Source organism: Sus scrofa, chromosome 14, assembly GCF_054392235.1.
Source record: "Sus scrofa isolate SSC_HxYL_T2T_F1_AM1 chromosome 14, Sscrofa_HxYL_maternal_Yorkshire_Landrace_v2.0, whole genome shotgun sequence".
NCBI classification, from domain to species: Eukaryota; Metazoa; Chordata; class Mammalia; order Artiodactyla; family Suidae; genus Sus; species Sus scrofa.
The window spans coordinates 83239434-83251733 of record NC_139396.1 but is presented as its reverse complement, the minus strand read 5'-3'; the positions used below and the strand labels follow the sequence as shown (position 1 = coordinate 83251733).

At 39.7% G+C, this 12300-nt stretch overlaps 1 protein-coding gene across 9 annotated transcripts in view; it reads right to left on the bottom strand.

Moving 5' to 3' along the window:
• ZNF248 (zinc finger protein 248) overlaps nt 1–12300 on the bottom strand; it is a 39933-nt gene that overhangs the window by 18927 nt on the left and 8706 nt on the right. For 4 of the 9 annotated variants that reach the window (XM_005670987.4, XM_021072373.2, XM_021072376.2 and 1 more), the window contains one exon: nt 3454–6438. The exons of 1 other annotated variant lie outside the window; for it this stretch is intronic. In XM_005670987.4, coding sequence (XP_005671044.3) covers nt 4934–6438 — 1505 coding nt within the window. In that variant the 3' untranslated portion in view covers nt 3454–4933. Of the gene's footprint in view, nt 1–3453; nt 6439–12300 lie in introns of those variants that run through there. 4 more of the 9 variants (XM_084996984.1, XM_084996985.1, XM_084996987.1 and 1 more) reach the window with 1 other exon arrangement.

Below are 12300 nucleotides of genomic sequence, written 5' to 3'. Positions count from 1 at the left end.
GTTAGAATGGTAATGGCTTCCTGGTGATTAGTCTCCAGATGCTTCAATATCCCTCGGAACAGTAGTTTCTGGCCCAAACCACTAAAATAAGTTTGCCATTAAAATCTTTTTAGGAGTTCCTGTCATGGCTCAGTAGTTAACGAATCCCACTAGGAACCATGAGGTTTCGCATTCGATCCCTGGCCTTGCTCAGTGGGTTAACAATCTGGCGTTGCTATGAGCTGTGGTGTAAGTCGCAGACGTGGCTTGGATCCCGCATTGCTGTGGTTCTGGCGCAAGCCGGTGGCTATAGCTCCGATTAGACCCCTAGCCTGGGAACCTCCATATGCCCCAGGAGTGGCCCTAGAAAAAGCAAAAAGACAAAAGAAAACCCAAGAAACAAAAAACACAACTGAAACTCAATGAAAATAAGAGGAATTCAACAAGATAAGCCTTTCCAGAAAAAAAAGAAAAGAAAAAAAAAAAAAAAAACCCCAAACAGATGAAGTAGGTTCAGGGCAATTACAGCCGCAGCCTCCAGTTGGGGGCAATAAATAGGGGCAGCGGCCGAGGACATCTAAGACACCCATGGGGTGAAACCTCCCAGAGGCTATGGTTCTACCTTTCCCTGACAAATACGGGAGAGCTATGAAGTAATAGGGCATAGGCAAGGAGAGGCCAAATTCAAGTCAGAAAATGGGCCCAATTCCCAAAAAACATGTTACACACATATATAAACTGCACACACACACAATATCCAAATGGCTAATTCCCTTCACTCTTGGCCTCCCCAGTGAGGTCTTTCCCTCTCCACACTACATAAATTCAAGCCATCTTTCTGACAACATTTCCTCTTTTACTTACATTTTAAATAACACATCACCATGTGTTCTCTTGATATGGCTGCTAGTAGTAACAAGGACGTCATGGTGACTTCTCAATAAAAAAAAAATCTAGCATGGGTTCTCACTGACCTATCTGGTAACAAAGGGTCATTCCTAGATGAATACAAATGTGGGACCAGGAAGAAATATTATCAACTAGAGTAAATGACAATTCTGTGCTCACAAGAATAGGTTATACCACTACAAAAATGTAGAAAAGTTGCAACAGCCACTATAATTTTTAATTGGGGGGGGCACCCATGGCACATGGAATTCCCAGGGCAGGGATCAAACTCATGCCATAGCAGCAATATGAGCAGTGGCAATGCCAGATTCTTAACCTGTTAGCCAGCAGGGATCTCCTTATATAATTTTAAAGTATATAATAAAAGTTATGTCATATCAAGCCAACAAGAAAAACGATGAATTAATTAAACAATGCAGGGAGAAGTGGAAGAACAGAGAGCTGCAAACCTCACACAACATATAACAAGAAACACCAGGGAACCATTGTGGCTCAGTGGAAACGAATCTAACTAGTATCCATGAGGACACAGGTTCAATTCCTGGCCTTGCTCAGTGGGTTAAGGATCCAGCGTTGCTGTGAGCTGTGGTGTAGGCCAGTGGCTACAGCTCTGATTTGCCCCCTCATTTGGGATCCTCCATATGCCATGAGTGCAGCCCTAAAAAAAAGAAAAAGAAACACCAGTATGGTTATATAAATAATTTAACATTTAACGTATCTGTTTCATACATGTCAAAGGAGTCAGGCCTGCCACAGTGCTCAGTTCTAAAAGGAACTTACTTATGACAACACAAAGCAGAATGAAGCGGAAACACTTAACTTTCAACTAGTACAGTAACTTTATTTCTAATATTGAGCCTTTACATAGGAACTTACAGAAATAAAAAAAAACACTGTGCTGCTCATTCTCTAATAGTTCCACCCAGACCTTTTCCTCTACCTCCTTGGTGCCCACTTGGGCTCACCTGCAGATGGTATCTGGTTGCGTTCCAACAACTTGGTGCCATAATTTTGGTAGTGACAATACCTCCTCTATGATGTGGCCCCTCCCCCATTAGAGCAGTTCTCACTGGGCTCTAGTAACACTTGCTTCCATCCTTTGCCCCTTAAGGAGTTAGAATGGTAATGGCTTCCTGGTGATTAGTCTCCAGATGCTTCAATATCCCCCGGAACAGTAGTTTCTGGCCCAAACCACTAAAATAAGTTTGCCATTAAAATCTTTTTAGGAGTTCCCGTCATGGCTCAGTGGTTAACGAATCCGACTAGGAACCATGAGGTTGCAGGTTCGATCCCTGGCCTTGCTCAGTGGGTTAAGGATCTGGCATTGCCATGAGTTGTGGTGTAGGTTGCAGATGCGGCTCGAATCCTACGTTGCTGTGGCTCTGGTGTAGGCCAGTGGCTATAGCTCCGATTAGACCCCTAGCCTGGGAATCTCCATATGCTGCAGGAGTGGCCCAAGAAATGGCAAAAAGACAAAAAAAAAAAAAAAAAAAAAAATTCTTTTTAGTTGGAGTAGAATCCTGTTTTTTACCAGAATCATGGCTATGGTTCAGCCATCCCTATATTAACGTGTCAGAAGAAATAATCCTTCCCTAAAATTTCTGTATAGGAAAGAATTAGTCTCTATTATGGGGGAATGCCTTCAGCTCTAAATAACAGACATCTCTAAGAATAAATAAAAAGCCACTAGTGCCACAGTATTACAAAGTCCTAATAGACAGTAGGTCCAGATACAGTTGTACACCTCAGTGATGTCACCTCTGAGCCAGATTTTTCCCCATCTTGTGTACTGTTATCTTTAGGCTACTGCCCTTTAGGGCCATATACTATAATCTAGTATAACATACAAACATGGAAAAGGCCAGCAGAAGATAATCTCTTATGTCATAACAGTATTTTACCACTGAGATCTTTCCCCAAAGCACTCCAGAATATTTTCCAAATATGTCATTGCTCACATGTACATCCCAACAAAATCATTCAAATAGAATTTTCTTTTTTTTTTTTTTAAGGGCTGCACCTACAGCATATGGAAGTTCTCAGGCTAGGGGCTGAATCAGAGCTGCAGCTGCCAGTCTACACCACAGCCACAGCAATGTGGGATCCGGGCTGCATCTGTGACCTACACCATAGCTCATGGCAACACCAGAGCCTTAACCCACTTGAGTGAGGCTAGGGATCAAACCTGCATCCTCATTGATACTACTCAGGTTCATAACCCATGGAGCCACAACTGGAACTCCCTAAAATAGTATCTTCATAATTAACTTGGACTAACCTGGATTTATTCCTAAGTCATCTGGAGGAAGGATGCACAAAGAGGCAAAACAGGGTCCAGCAAGTAAGAAGCAGGGAATGGCTATTTAGTGGGCACCGTCTCTTGGAACTGCCTATCAACGTGTTCCAAGGAGGTAAAGGAAACAGCAGGACAAAGGAGAGACAGTATATTATGGTCTATCAAATTAAATACAAATACACAATTCCCGGGTTATATACAACTTGGGTTTCACACATGACTAAACAGATACAGCAATGAAGCATCAAAAGTATGACAGAGGCATTTCATTACATACCACTACTTTTTATTTGTAGAATACAGTGAGTATTGATGCTCATAACTGATGTTAACCTTTGCAAAATTGATATAAATATCATTGTTATTTATATTACTGACTGACCCAAGGCAGCTGAATAACCTCATAAAAATTGTTTGGCTTTTTTATGGAAGTAGAAGCTCAGTAATGATAGCCATACTAACTCATGTATGCCAACAAAGTCAGAGAAAATGTGTGATGTGATATGCTCATAAAATAGCACATACTGGCCACAATAGAGACTCCAGTAGTGTTTAGAATAGGAGTTATACAGAGGTAGTGAAACCTCACAAAAACATTGTTTGGCTTCTTTAATGAACAGACCATTCAGTAATAATGGCCAGAGTCATTTATGTCAGGAAATGAGAGAAAGGGTATGTAGCTTCTACTTTAAATTTTCCAAATGTATTGTCATATATACACAGTGGTGTGCTACTGTAAATATTTGACAACAGGTTCTCTGAGAAGAAAAAAACACTAATTTACAGAATCTGACAATTTCCATGGTGCAAATATTCCTACTAAAGCCAAGGTACTGGCAGTGATAGCAGTTAATGTAGAGTTGGGAAGTAACATATTATTATACAGTATTCACCATGCACATTCAACAAGACAAAAAACCTAAAAAAACAAAGATAATAGCAAAATACTGTAAAATAATTAGGTAGTGATGAGGGTTGAGTACTTATTACCTTTGTTTTTAATATAATGGTAAGTTTAATTTTTAACTGGAGACTGTTTTAACAACTGGCTCACAAAATTCCTGAAAGTTTAACAATCAGCAGTACTTGCAAGTCACTATGAGCTTATTGTAGCATACTACTGTGTGTTGATATGTGTATATAAATATATATACATATATATACATATATAATTACAGCAACCTATAAAGACAGTGGTGGTATCTAGAGTGAGAAATAATAACATAAACCATAAAAGTTACCTAAGGGTTCAGATTTTTTTCTTCACAAGCATGTTGGGCTCTAATATACAAATTAAGCATAACTCAAATTTCTGTTATATTAGCATACTCACATAAGGCTGGCAAACATCAAGGACTCTTCACATAAATGTTTAATGCTGTTGTCATTTAACTTTTTTAAACTTCAGATTCCACTGTGAATATAAGTGACTCTCATTCATTATATTTACAATAAAATTTTGGTATGACATCCAGAATATGACAGGACACAACATAAATTCTAGACAAAGACTTTTACCACATTACTTAAGTGAATTTCCCCTCAATATAAATTTTCTGATGAAAACGTTTAATTTTCCTTAAAAGCTTTCACATATTCAAAGCATTAATAAGGTTTTATTCTAGTACTAGTTATCTAAAGTACAAACCCTCACTTTTTAGTAATTTGTGGCATTCCTTGGGTTTCATTAATCTCATTTTAAAAATCTGTATAATGAATTTGGAAGAGTAGATGAAGGCTTCTGAACATTCAGGATGCTGAAAGAGCTTTAACCCTTGTGTGAATTCTCTGATGTTTAGTGAGTACTGACCTCTGACTAAAGGTTTTCCCACATCCATTACACTCATAGGGTTTCTCCCCTGTGTGAGTTCTCTGATGTTTGGTGAGAGCTGATTTCTCACAGAAGGTTTTCCCACACTCATTACATTTATAAGGTTTCTCTCCAGTGTGAGTTCTTTGATGTACAATGAGATTTGACTTCACACAGAAGGATTTCCCACATTCGTTACATATAAAGGGTTTCTCTCCTGTGTGTGTTCTCTGATGTACAGTTAGGGCTGACCTGTGGCAGAAGGATTTTCCACATGCATTACATTCATAGGGTTTCTCCCCTGTGTGTGTTCTCTGATGTTCAGTGAGGTTTGACTTCACACAGAATGTTTTTCCACACTGCTTACATTCATAGGGTTTTTCTCCTGTATGTGTTCGCTGATGGTTGGTAAGATGTGGTTTCTGACAAAAGGATTTCCCACATTCAGTACATTCATAGGGTTTCTCTCCTGTGTGTGTTCTCTGATGTTGAGTGAGGTTTGACTTCTCCCAGAATGTTTTCCCACATTCACCACATTCGAAGGTTTTTTCTCCTGAGTGAGCTCTTCGAAGTTGGGTGAGATGTGACTTCTTGTTGAAAGTATTTCCATTTTCATTGTGCTCATAAGGTTTTACCCCCATGTGTACTATCTGATGTTTAAACAGGGCTGACTTTTCCCAAGGTTTGTGACTTACTTTATATTCATGGGGAATCTTTCTTGGGTAAGTTCCCTGATGGATAACGAAAGTTGAATTCTCACAGAAAATTTGCCCATATTCATTATATTCATAAGGACAGTCCCTTGTAAGAGCTCTCTGATGTCCCATTCTTAAATCCATATAGAAGGACTTCCCACAAATACTGCATTCATATGGCTCCATTTCCAAATGTGTTCTCTGAGATAAATTGAGCTTTAAACTTTGGATGAAGGTTCTTCCACATTCATTATATTTACAGAGTGTCTCTCCTATCTGAGCTTTCTTATTTGTGAAAAATGCTGCCTCTGCCTCCCCATGGAAGCCTTGTCCATTTTCATTATACTCAAAAGGCTGGTCAAAAATTGGCTGAGTGAGATCCTGGCTGTGATTGAGGACATTTCTTTTTTGATTATATTTATAAGATTTCCCTCCAGTAGGAGTTTTCTCATGCCTAATATCAAGGAGCAATTTCTCATATACATTAAACTCATCAGGCTTCTTTCCAGAATAGTTCTTTTTACTACTAATTAAGCCTGAAATATTTTTCAAACTCATTTCACATGAGTCACATATCTTGTATAGAACATTTCTTGAAGGAACAAAGTCTGTACCTAGATTGAAAGTTTTCCTTACTCTATCACCACTCTCTGTACTTAATGTTTTGTTGGTGGTGAAAGCAAGTTGCCAAAAATGTTCATCTTGATTTTCCTGGCTGCTCTCTATCAGGTCATCAACTTTCCAGTCTTCTAGAAATGAGAAGAATAACCACATCTTATAAGCCAAGTACATTTTTAATCATTGGACTTTTACACAAACACCCTATTACATAGGCAATTCTTGTGCAAGCCCAGTTTCCTGGTATTAAACTACACCCAAGTATACATTTTCCTGATCCTCTGGTTTGAGTGGAAAATAAACCCATGCTGCAGTGGAAACAGGGAAAGGAAACTGGCAATGACATTTAATATCTTATAAACATAACCTTCAAAACTGGACAGAAAAGGGTGAAATAAAATTCAAAGCACAAGGAACTGGAGCGTGGCTGATTCAGAAACTGGGAAATTGAAAGAATGGGGTTGGCCCAACAGAGACATTAAACACTGAATAAACTGACACTGAGGATTAGTAGAAAAGGGCTTTCAGAGGATGAACTGTTTGGTGGAGACAGAACAGAGTGTAGTCCTAATCCCGTCACACACTGATTACCAGAGTAGGAAGTAATCCTACTCTATTAGGAATCTATCCTACTAGATTACTTGCTTCCACTCTACGCATCAACACCAAACCAAAGTTTTGAAAATACCAACTTCCTCAGATTCAGAAGAACAGTCTAATATCCCAGGATCTAGCTTTTCCTTTAATTCACAAGGAATAATTATTTTTTAAAAAATGCTGTAAAAGAAGCAGGCTAGAGCAGGTGAAATGAACTCAAGACATGGTGAGCAAGGGATGGTTATTTTCTGAAAGTTGTTCATTTATGGAGCAACTCCAAGAACTAGATGAGTTCAACAAGGGTTTTTTTTTTGGGGGGGGGGGGAGGAGGTTGTTTGTTTGTTTTTTAAGGAAAACAGACTGTATGAGAAAAATATTAGAAGAAGAATTCAGTCTGACAGAAGCAGACCATGCTTTCTTGTCCTTATCTTCCCACAGCTTGATTACAGTGGTAAGACACTAATATGCATACCGCCACTCCTCTTTTTCCCATTTGATATATTGACATTAAAACAAATTTCTGAAAGCAATGATTTCCTCATATTTTAAGGGATAATGCTTTACCCCACACCCTAACCCTCTATCTAGCTATGATTCACAACAACATAAATGCCCAACAGGAAATACAAAACAGATGAGGGACAGACCATCTCTACAAAATGACCAGGTTCATTTTATTTTCTCACTGCTGTTAATAAAGTTGTCTCAACCATCAAGTCACACATTTCTTTACTTCAATCTGCTGGCTTGCTTCTCCCAAAACAATTTCATTTATGAAGCAACAGACCTTTAAATCTGCTTTTCTACCTAGGTTTATCTTTTACTCCAAGTTTTCTGCTTTCGTATTAGCCTTGTCTGTGGATTTTACTTACTTGTGAGACACATACAATCACATTTCTCTACATTACTCTGAGACCTTCAACAAACTTCACTGTAAAAAAATTTGGGAGTTCCCATCATGGCTCAGTGACTAACGAACCTGACTAGTGTCCATGAGAACGCAGGTTTGATCCCTGTCCTTGCTCAGTGGGTTGAGGATCTGACATCGCCATGAGCTGTGGTGTAGGTCACAGACATGGCTCAGATCCCATGTTGCTGTGGCTATGGTGCAGGCCGGTGGCTACAGCTCTGATTTGACCCCTAGCCTGGGAACTTCCATATGTTGCTAGTGTGACACAAAAAAGAAATATAAAACAAAAAAATCTAAAACAGTCCTGAGCCCACTGCTCCAAAGACTAAGTGATAATAGTTATTATTTTTGCAAACACAAATCAAAACAAAAACTGGATTCACATGAAGAGTTCAAATCATAATACCACAAGTCTACTAAAAAATATCTGTGCAACTCTAGCTGGATTTCTCATAAATGGCTTACTTCCAATAACATATTTTTCACTAAATTAGCTACACTTCAGCCTTGGCTCTCCTGGGACATGGACATCCTTCACGAAATGCTACTTACCTTAATTTAAAACAACAAACTACAAAAATGATAGTAAAAGAACAAAAGCCAACAAACTACAACATCCCTACCATTTTCAGCCTTCACTTGCTGCCTTTAGAAGTTACTATCTGTATAACTGCCTGCAATATGAAACAAATTCACTGCTCAATGCTCTATCCTTTGTCATGACCACAGTCTAACTCTTGGCAGATGCTGCCAAAATCCCATTTCCATTGACCCTGTTGAGAAGACAGTACATTAATGATTCTTAAAAAGCAATGTGGAAGTTCCTGTTGTGGCTCTGACTAGCCTCGTTCAGTGGGTTACAGGTTCAGTCCCTGGCCTCGCTCAGTGGGTTAAGGATCTGGCATTGCCATGAACTGTGGTGTAGGTAGCAGAGGTGGCTCGGATCTGGCACTGCTGTGGCTGTGGTATAGGCCAGCAGCTGCAGCTACAATTCCACCCCTATCCTGGGAACTTCCATATGCAGAGGGTGCCACCCTAACAGAAAAGAAAAAATAAGAAAAAAGCGATGTGCATATGAATTATTTCCAACATGACATGATAAGGACAAAATATAGAAATGTACATTCAGGAAAAGTACTATAGAATGCTTTCTGAATGGATAAAAAAAGAGTGCTCTCTTGGAGTTCCCATCGTGGCTCAGTGGTTAACAAATCCGACTAGGAACCATGAGGTTGCAAGTTCGATCCCTGGCCTTGCTCAGTGGGTTAAGGATCCAGCGTTGCCATGAGCTGTGGTGTAGGTTGCAGACGCAGCTTGGATCCCGCATTGCTGTGGCTCTGGCATCAGCAGGTGGCTACAGCTCCGACTGGACCCCTAGCCTGGGAACCTCCATATGCCACAGGAAGCAGCCCTAGAAAAGGCAAAAAGACAAAAAAAAAAAAAAAAAAAAAAAAGAGTGCTCTCTTCTAAACTTGGCTCCACGGTTTCTCAACAGAGTAATTATTAAAATATCAGAATTAGGAGAAGTATGAAAGGGCCTTCTCCTTGGGAAAACAAAATCTCAATAAGGAAAGAAACCCTAAGCCACAGTCATATGATCAGGTTTAAGTTTTGAGGACATAGCCTCTAGTGGGTTAGGGTTACAAAACATGGACTATTTAAGTTACAGCAAAAAAAACCTGAGCTCTAACTTAAAATAAGTGAAAAAATAACAATAAGCCATTATTATACACCATAAAATGTTTAAACACTTCACATGTACAATTTTAATTACATGTAACAAAAGTAAGTTATAAAAAAAAGAGGAAACATTTATAAGTGAAATATAAGATATAGGGTGTATGAGGTTTAGTATAAACTCTGAAGAGCAGAAACAATGACACTGAGATATGCAAAATAGGACCACCATTGTGAAAGTCAATGAAAAGAGACTTTAGTTTCATTTATGAATAAAGAACAACTAAACAACAAGGTCCTACTGTATAGCACATGGAACAATATTCAATATTCTGTAATAAACTATAATGGAAAAGAAAATGAAAAAGAATGTACATATATGTGTAACTAAATCACTTTGGTATACAGCAGAAATTAACACACTGTAAATCAACTAAGCTTCAATTAAATAAATAAATAAGGAAAAACTTTGTCAGGCTAGTGTAAGATAAAATGGTTAAAAAATAAATAAAAACCAATTAGGGGAGTTCCCGTCATGGCGCAGTGGTTAACGAATCCGACTAGGAACCATGAGGTCGGGGGTTCGGTCCCTGCCCTTGCTCAGTGGGTTAACGATCCGGCGTTGCCGTGAGCTGTGGTGTAGGTTGCAGACGCGGCTCGGATCCCGCGTTGCTGTGGCTCTGGCGTAGGCCGGTGGCTACAGCTCCGATTCAACCCCTACCCTGGGAACCTCCATATGCCGCAGAAGCGGCCCAAGAGATAGCAGCAACAATAACAACAACAACAACAAAAAGACAAAAAGACAAAAAAAAAAAAAAAAAAAAAATTAGGAATTAGACAAAGTCAGAAATCACAGAACACAGACCCAGTTACTGTTTTGAAAGATATCAGTGAAAAGTGAGAGAATGAAGAGATGTGGAAAGTGGTTTAAGAAAGGAAAACAAGGAGTTCCTGTCGTGGCTCAGTGGTTAACGAATCCGACTAGGAACCATGAGGTTGCGGCTTCAACCCCTGGCCTTGCTCAGTGGGTTGGGGATCCAGTGTTGCCATGAGCTGTGGTGTAGGCTGCACACTCGGCTCAGGTCCCCAAGTTGCAGTGGCTGTGGCATAGGCCGGTGGCTACAGCTCCGACTGGATCCCTAGCCTGGGAACCTCCATGTGCCGAGGGAGCGGCCCAAGAAATGGCAAAAAGACAAAAAAAAAAAAAAAAAAAAAAAAAAGAAAGGAAAACAAGACACATATGAAGAGACTTGTAACAGGTGATAACAGGTTCAGTACACTGACCCCAAGGTTGCCATTTAAAGTATTAATGGATGGTTAAAAGTTACTAAAATATCTTATTTGACCCCTGGGAAATCAGGCTCTCTAATTTTCACGTGGCTCAGACTGTTCCTCCCAACTTCCTCTAATGATGAGATTTAATGGATTTACATGCCCTGTAAAAGTGGTGTTGTCCCAGGACTACCTCTCTCAGTTACACAAAACCACTCTCTAGAAAAGACCTCAGCAAACTATAGCTGCAAGGCAGTGGTCCTAGAACTAAGAATTTTTTTTATGTTTTTAGAGGGAAAAAAGATGGAAGAGGCAGTAGAGAGGAGTGAGGGAGAAGAAACAGGAGGAACAGGTGAGAGGAGGAGAAGAGTAGCAGCAGCAATGGAGAGCCCATGTAGCCCACTAAGCCTAAAATATTTATTATCTGGTCTTTTATAAAAAGTCTGCCAATCTCTAATCTAGGAGACTTCATCTATCCCAATCGTTAACCCAACCTAAAGCCGATGCCTTTCAAATGAATACTTCTTCTGGCCTCAACCATGTACTTCATACAATGTATATCAAACTTCCTATTCAATCCCAGATTCTTCTTTTCTGAGATTCAATCCCAGTAATCTCAATCTCGTGTCCAAACGTAAAACTTACAGTAACTTCCCTAGACTCTTTCTTCCAAACTTTCCCTGTCTCTGTAAATGGTACCCTAAGTTATCAGGCGCTTGAGACAAATCACTGGAATGATATTTGACTCTTCTCTTTCTCTCATACTCTATATTCAACCCAAGAGCAAATCCTCGTGGCCTCATCCTCAAGATATACGTACAAATCTACTATCTCAGTACTTACAACATAGCTTTAGCCACCACCTTCTCCTCGAGTACATGATAGTGTCCTAACCAGTATTCCTTCCTTGCTCATGCCTAAGCACCATCTACCTACCACATGTTCACTACATAGAAGTCAGAGACATCATTTTAAACTGTAAATCAGATCTGACCGCCCAACCTGATTTATATTTACTCAAAAAAGCCTGAGGATTTCCCACACCACTCAAAATAAAAGTAATGTATTTACCATGGTCCATGCCACTTCCAATGACCATCATGTCCTGTAAATCTCCCCCATGCCCACTCACCTCCAGCCACACTGACATCTTTGCCACTCTTCAAACACTCTGAAGTACACCTTCCTGAGTTCAGTACCTGATGTTCCCTCTGCATGGAATACTCAGAATCCAGAGAGCTCACACTTTAATTCATTAGAGACTCATCTCTACTGTGGAATTCCTCAAAAAGGTTTTCTCTTGACCTCTGTACCAAACAGCACATGCCATCATTCATCAGCCCCCTTTCCACTGCTTTATCTCTTCACAGTACTTACCACCATGCAACACCATGTGTATATATACATGCACCTGTATCTACATATACACACACATGTATGCTTTTTGTCCCTCACTATGATACACAGTCTGTGATAACAGGACACTCTTTTAGCTACCTACAAACATAACTGGATCATAGTGGGTGTTCAGCACATT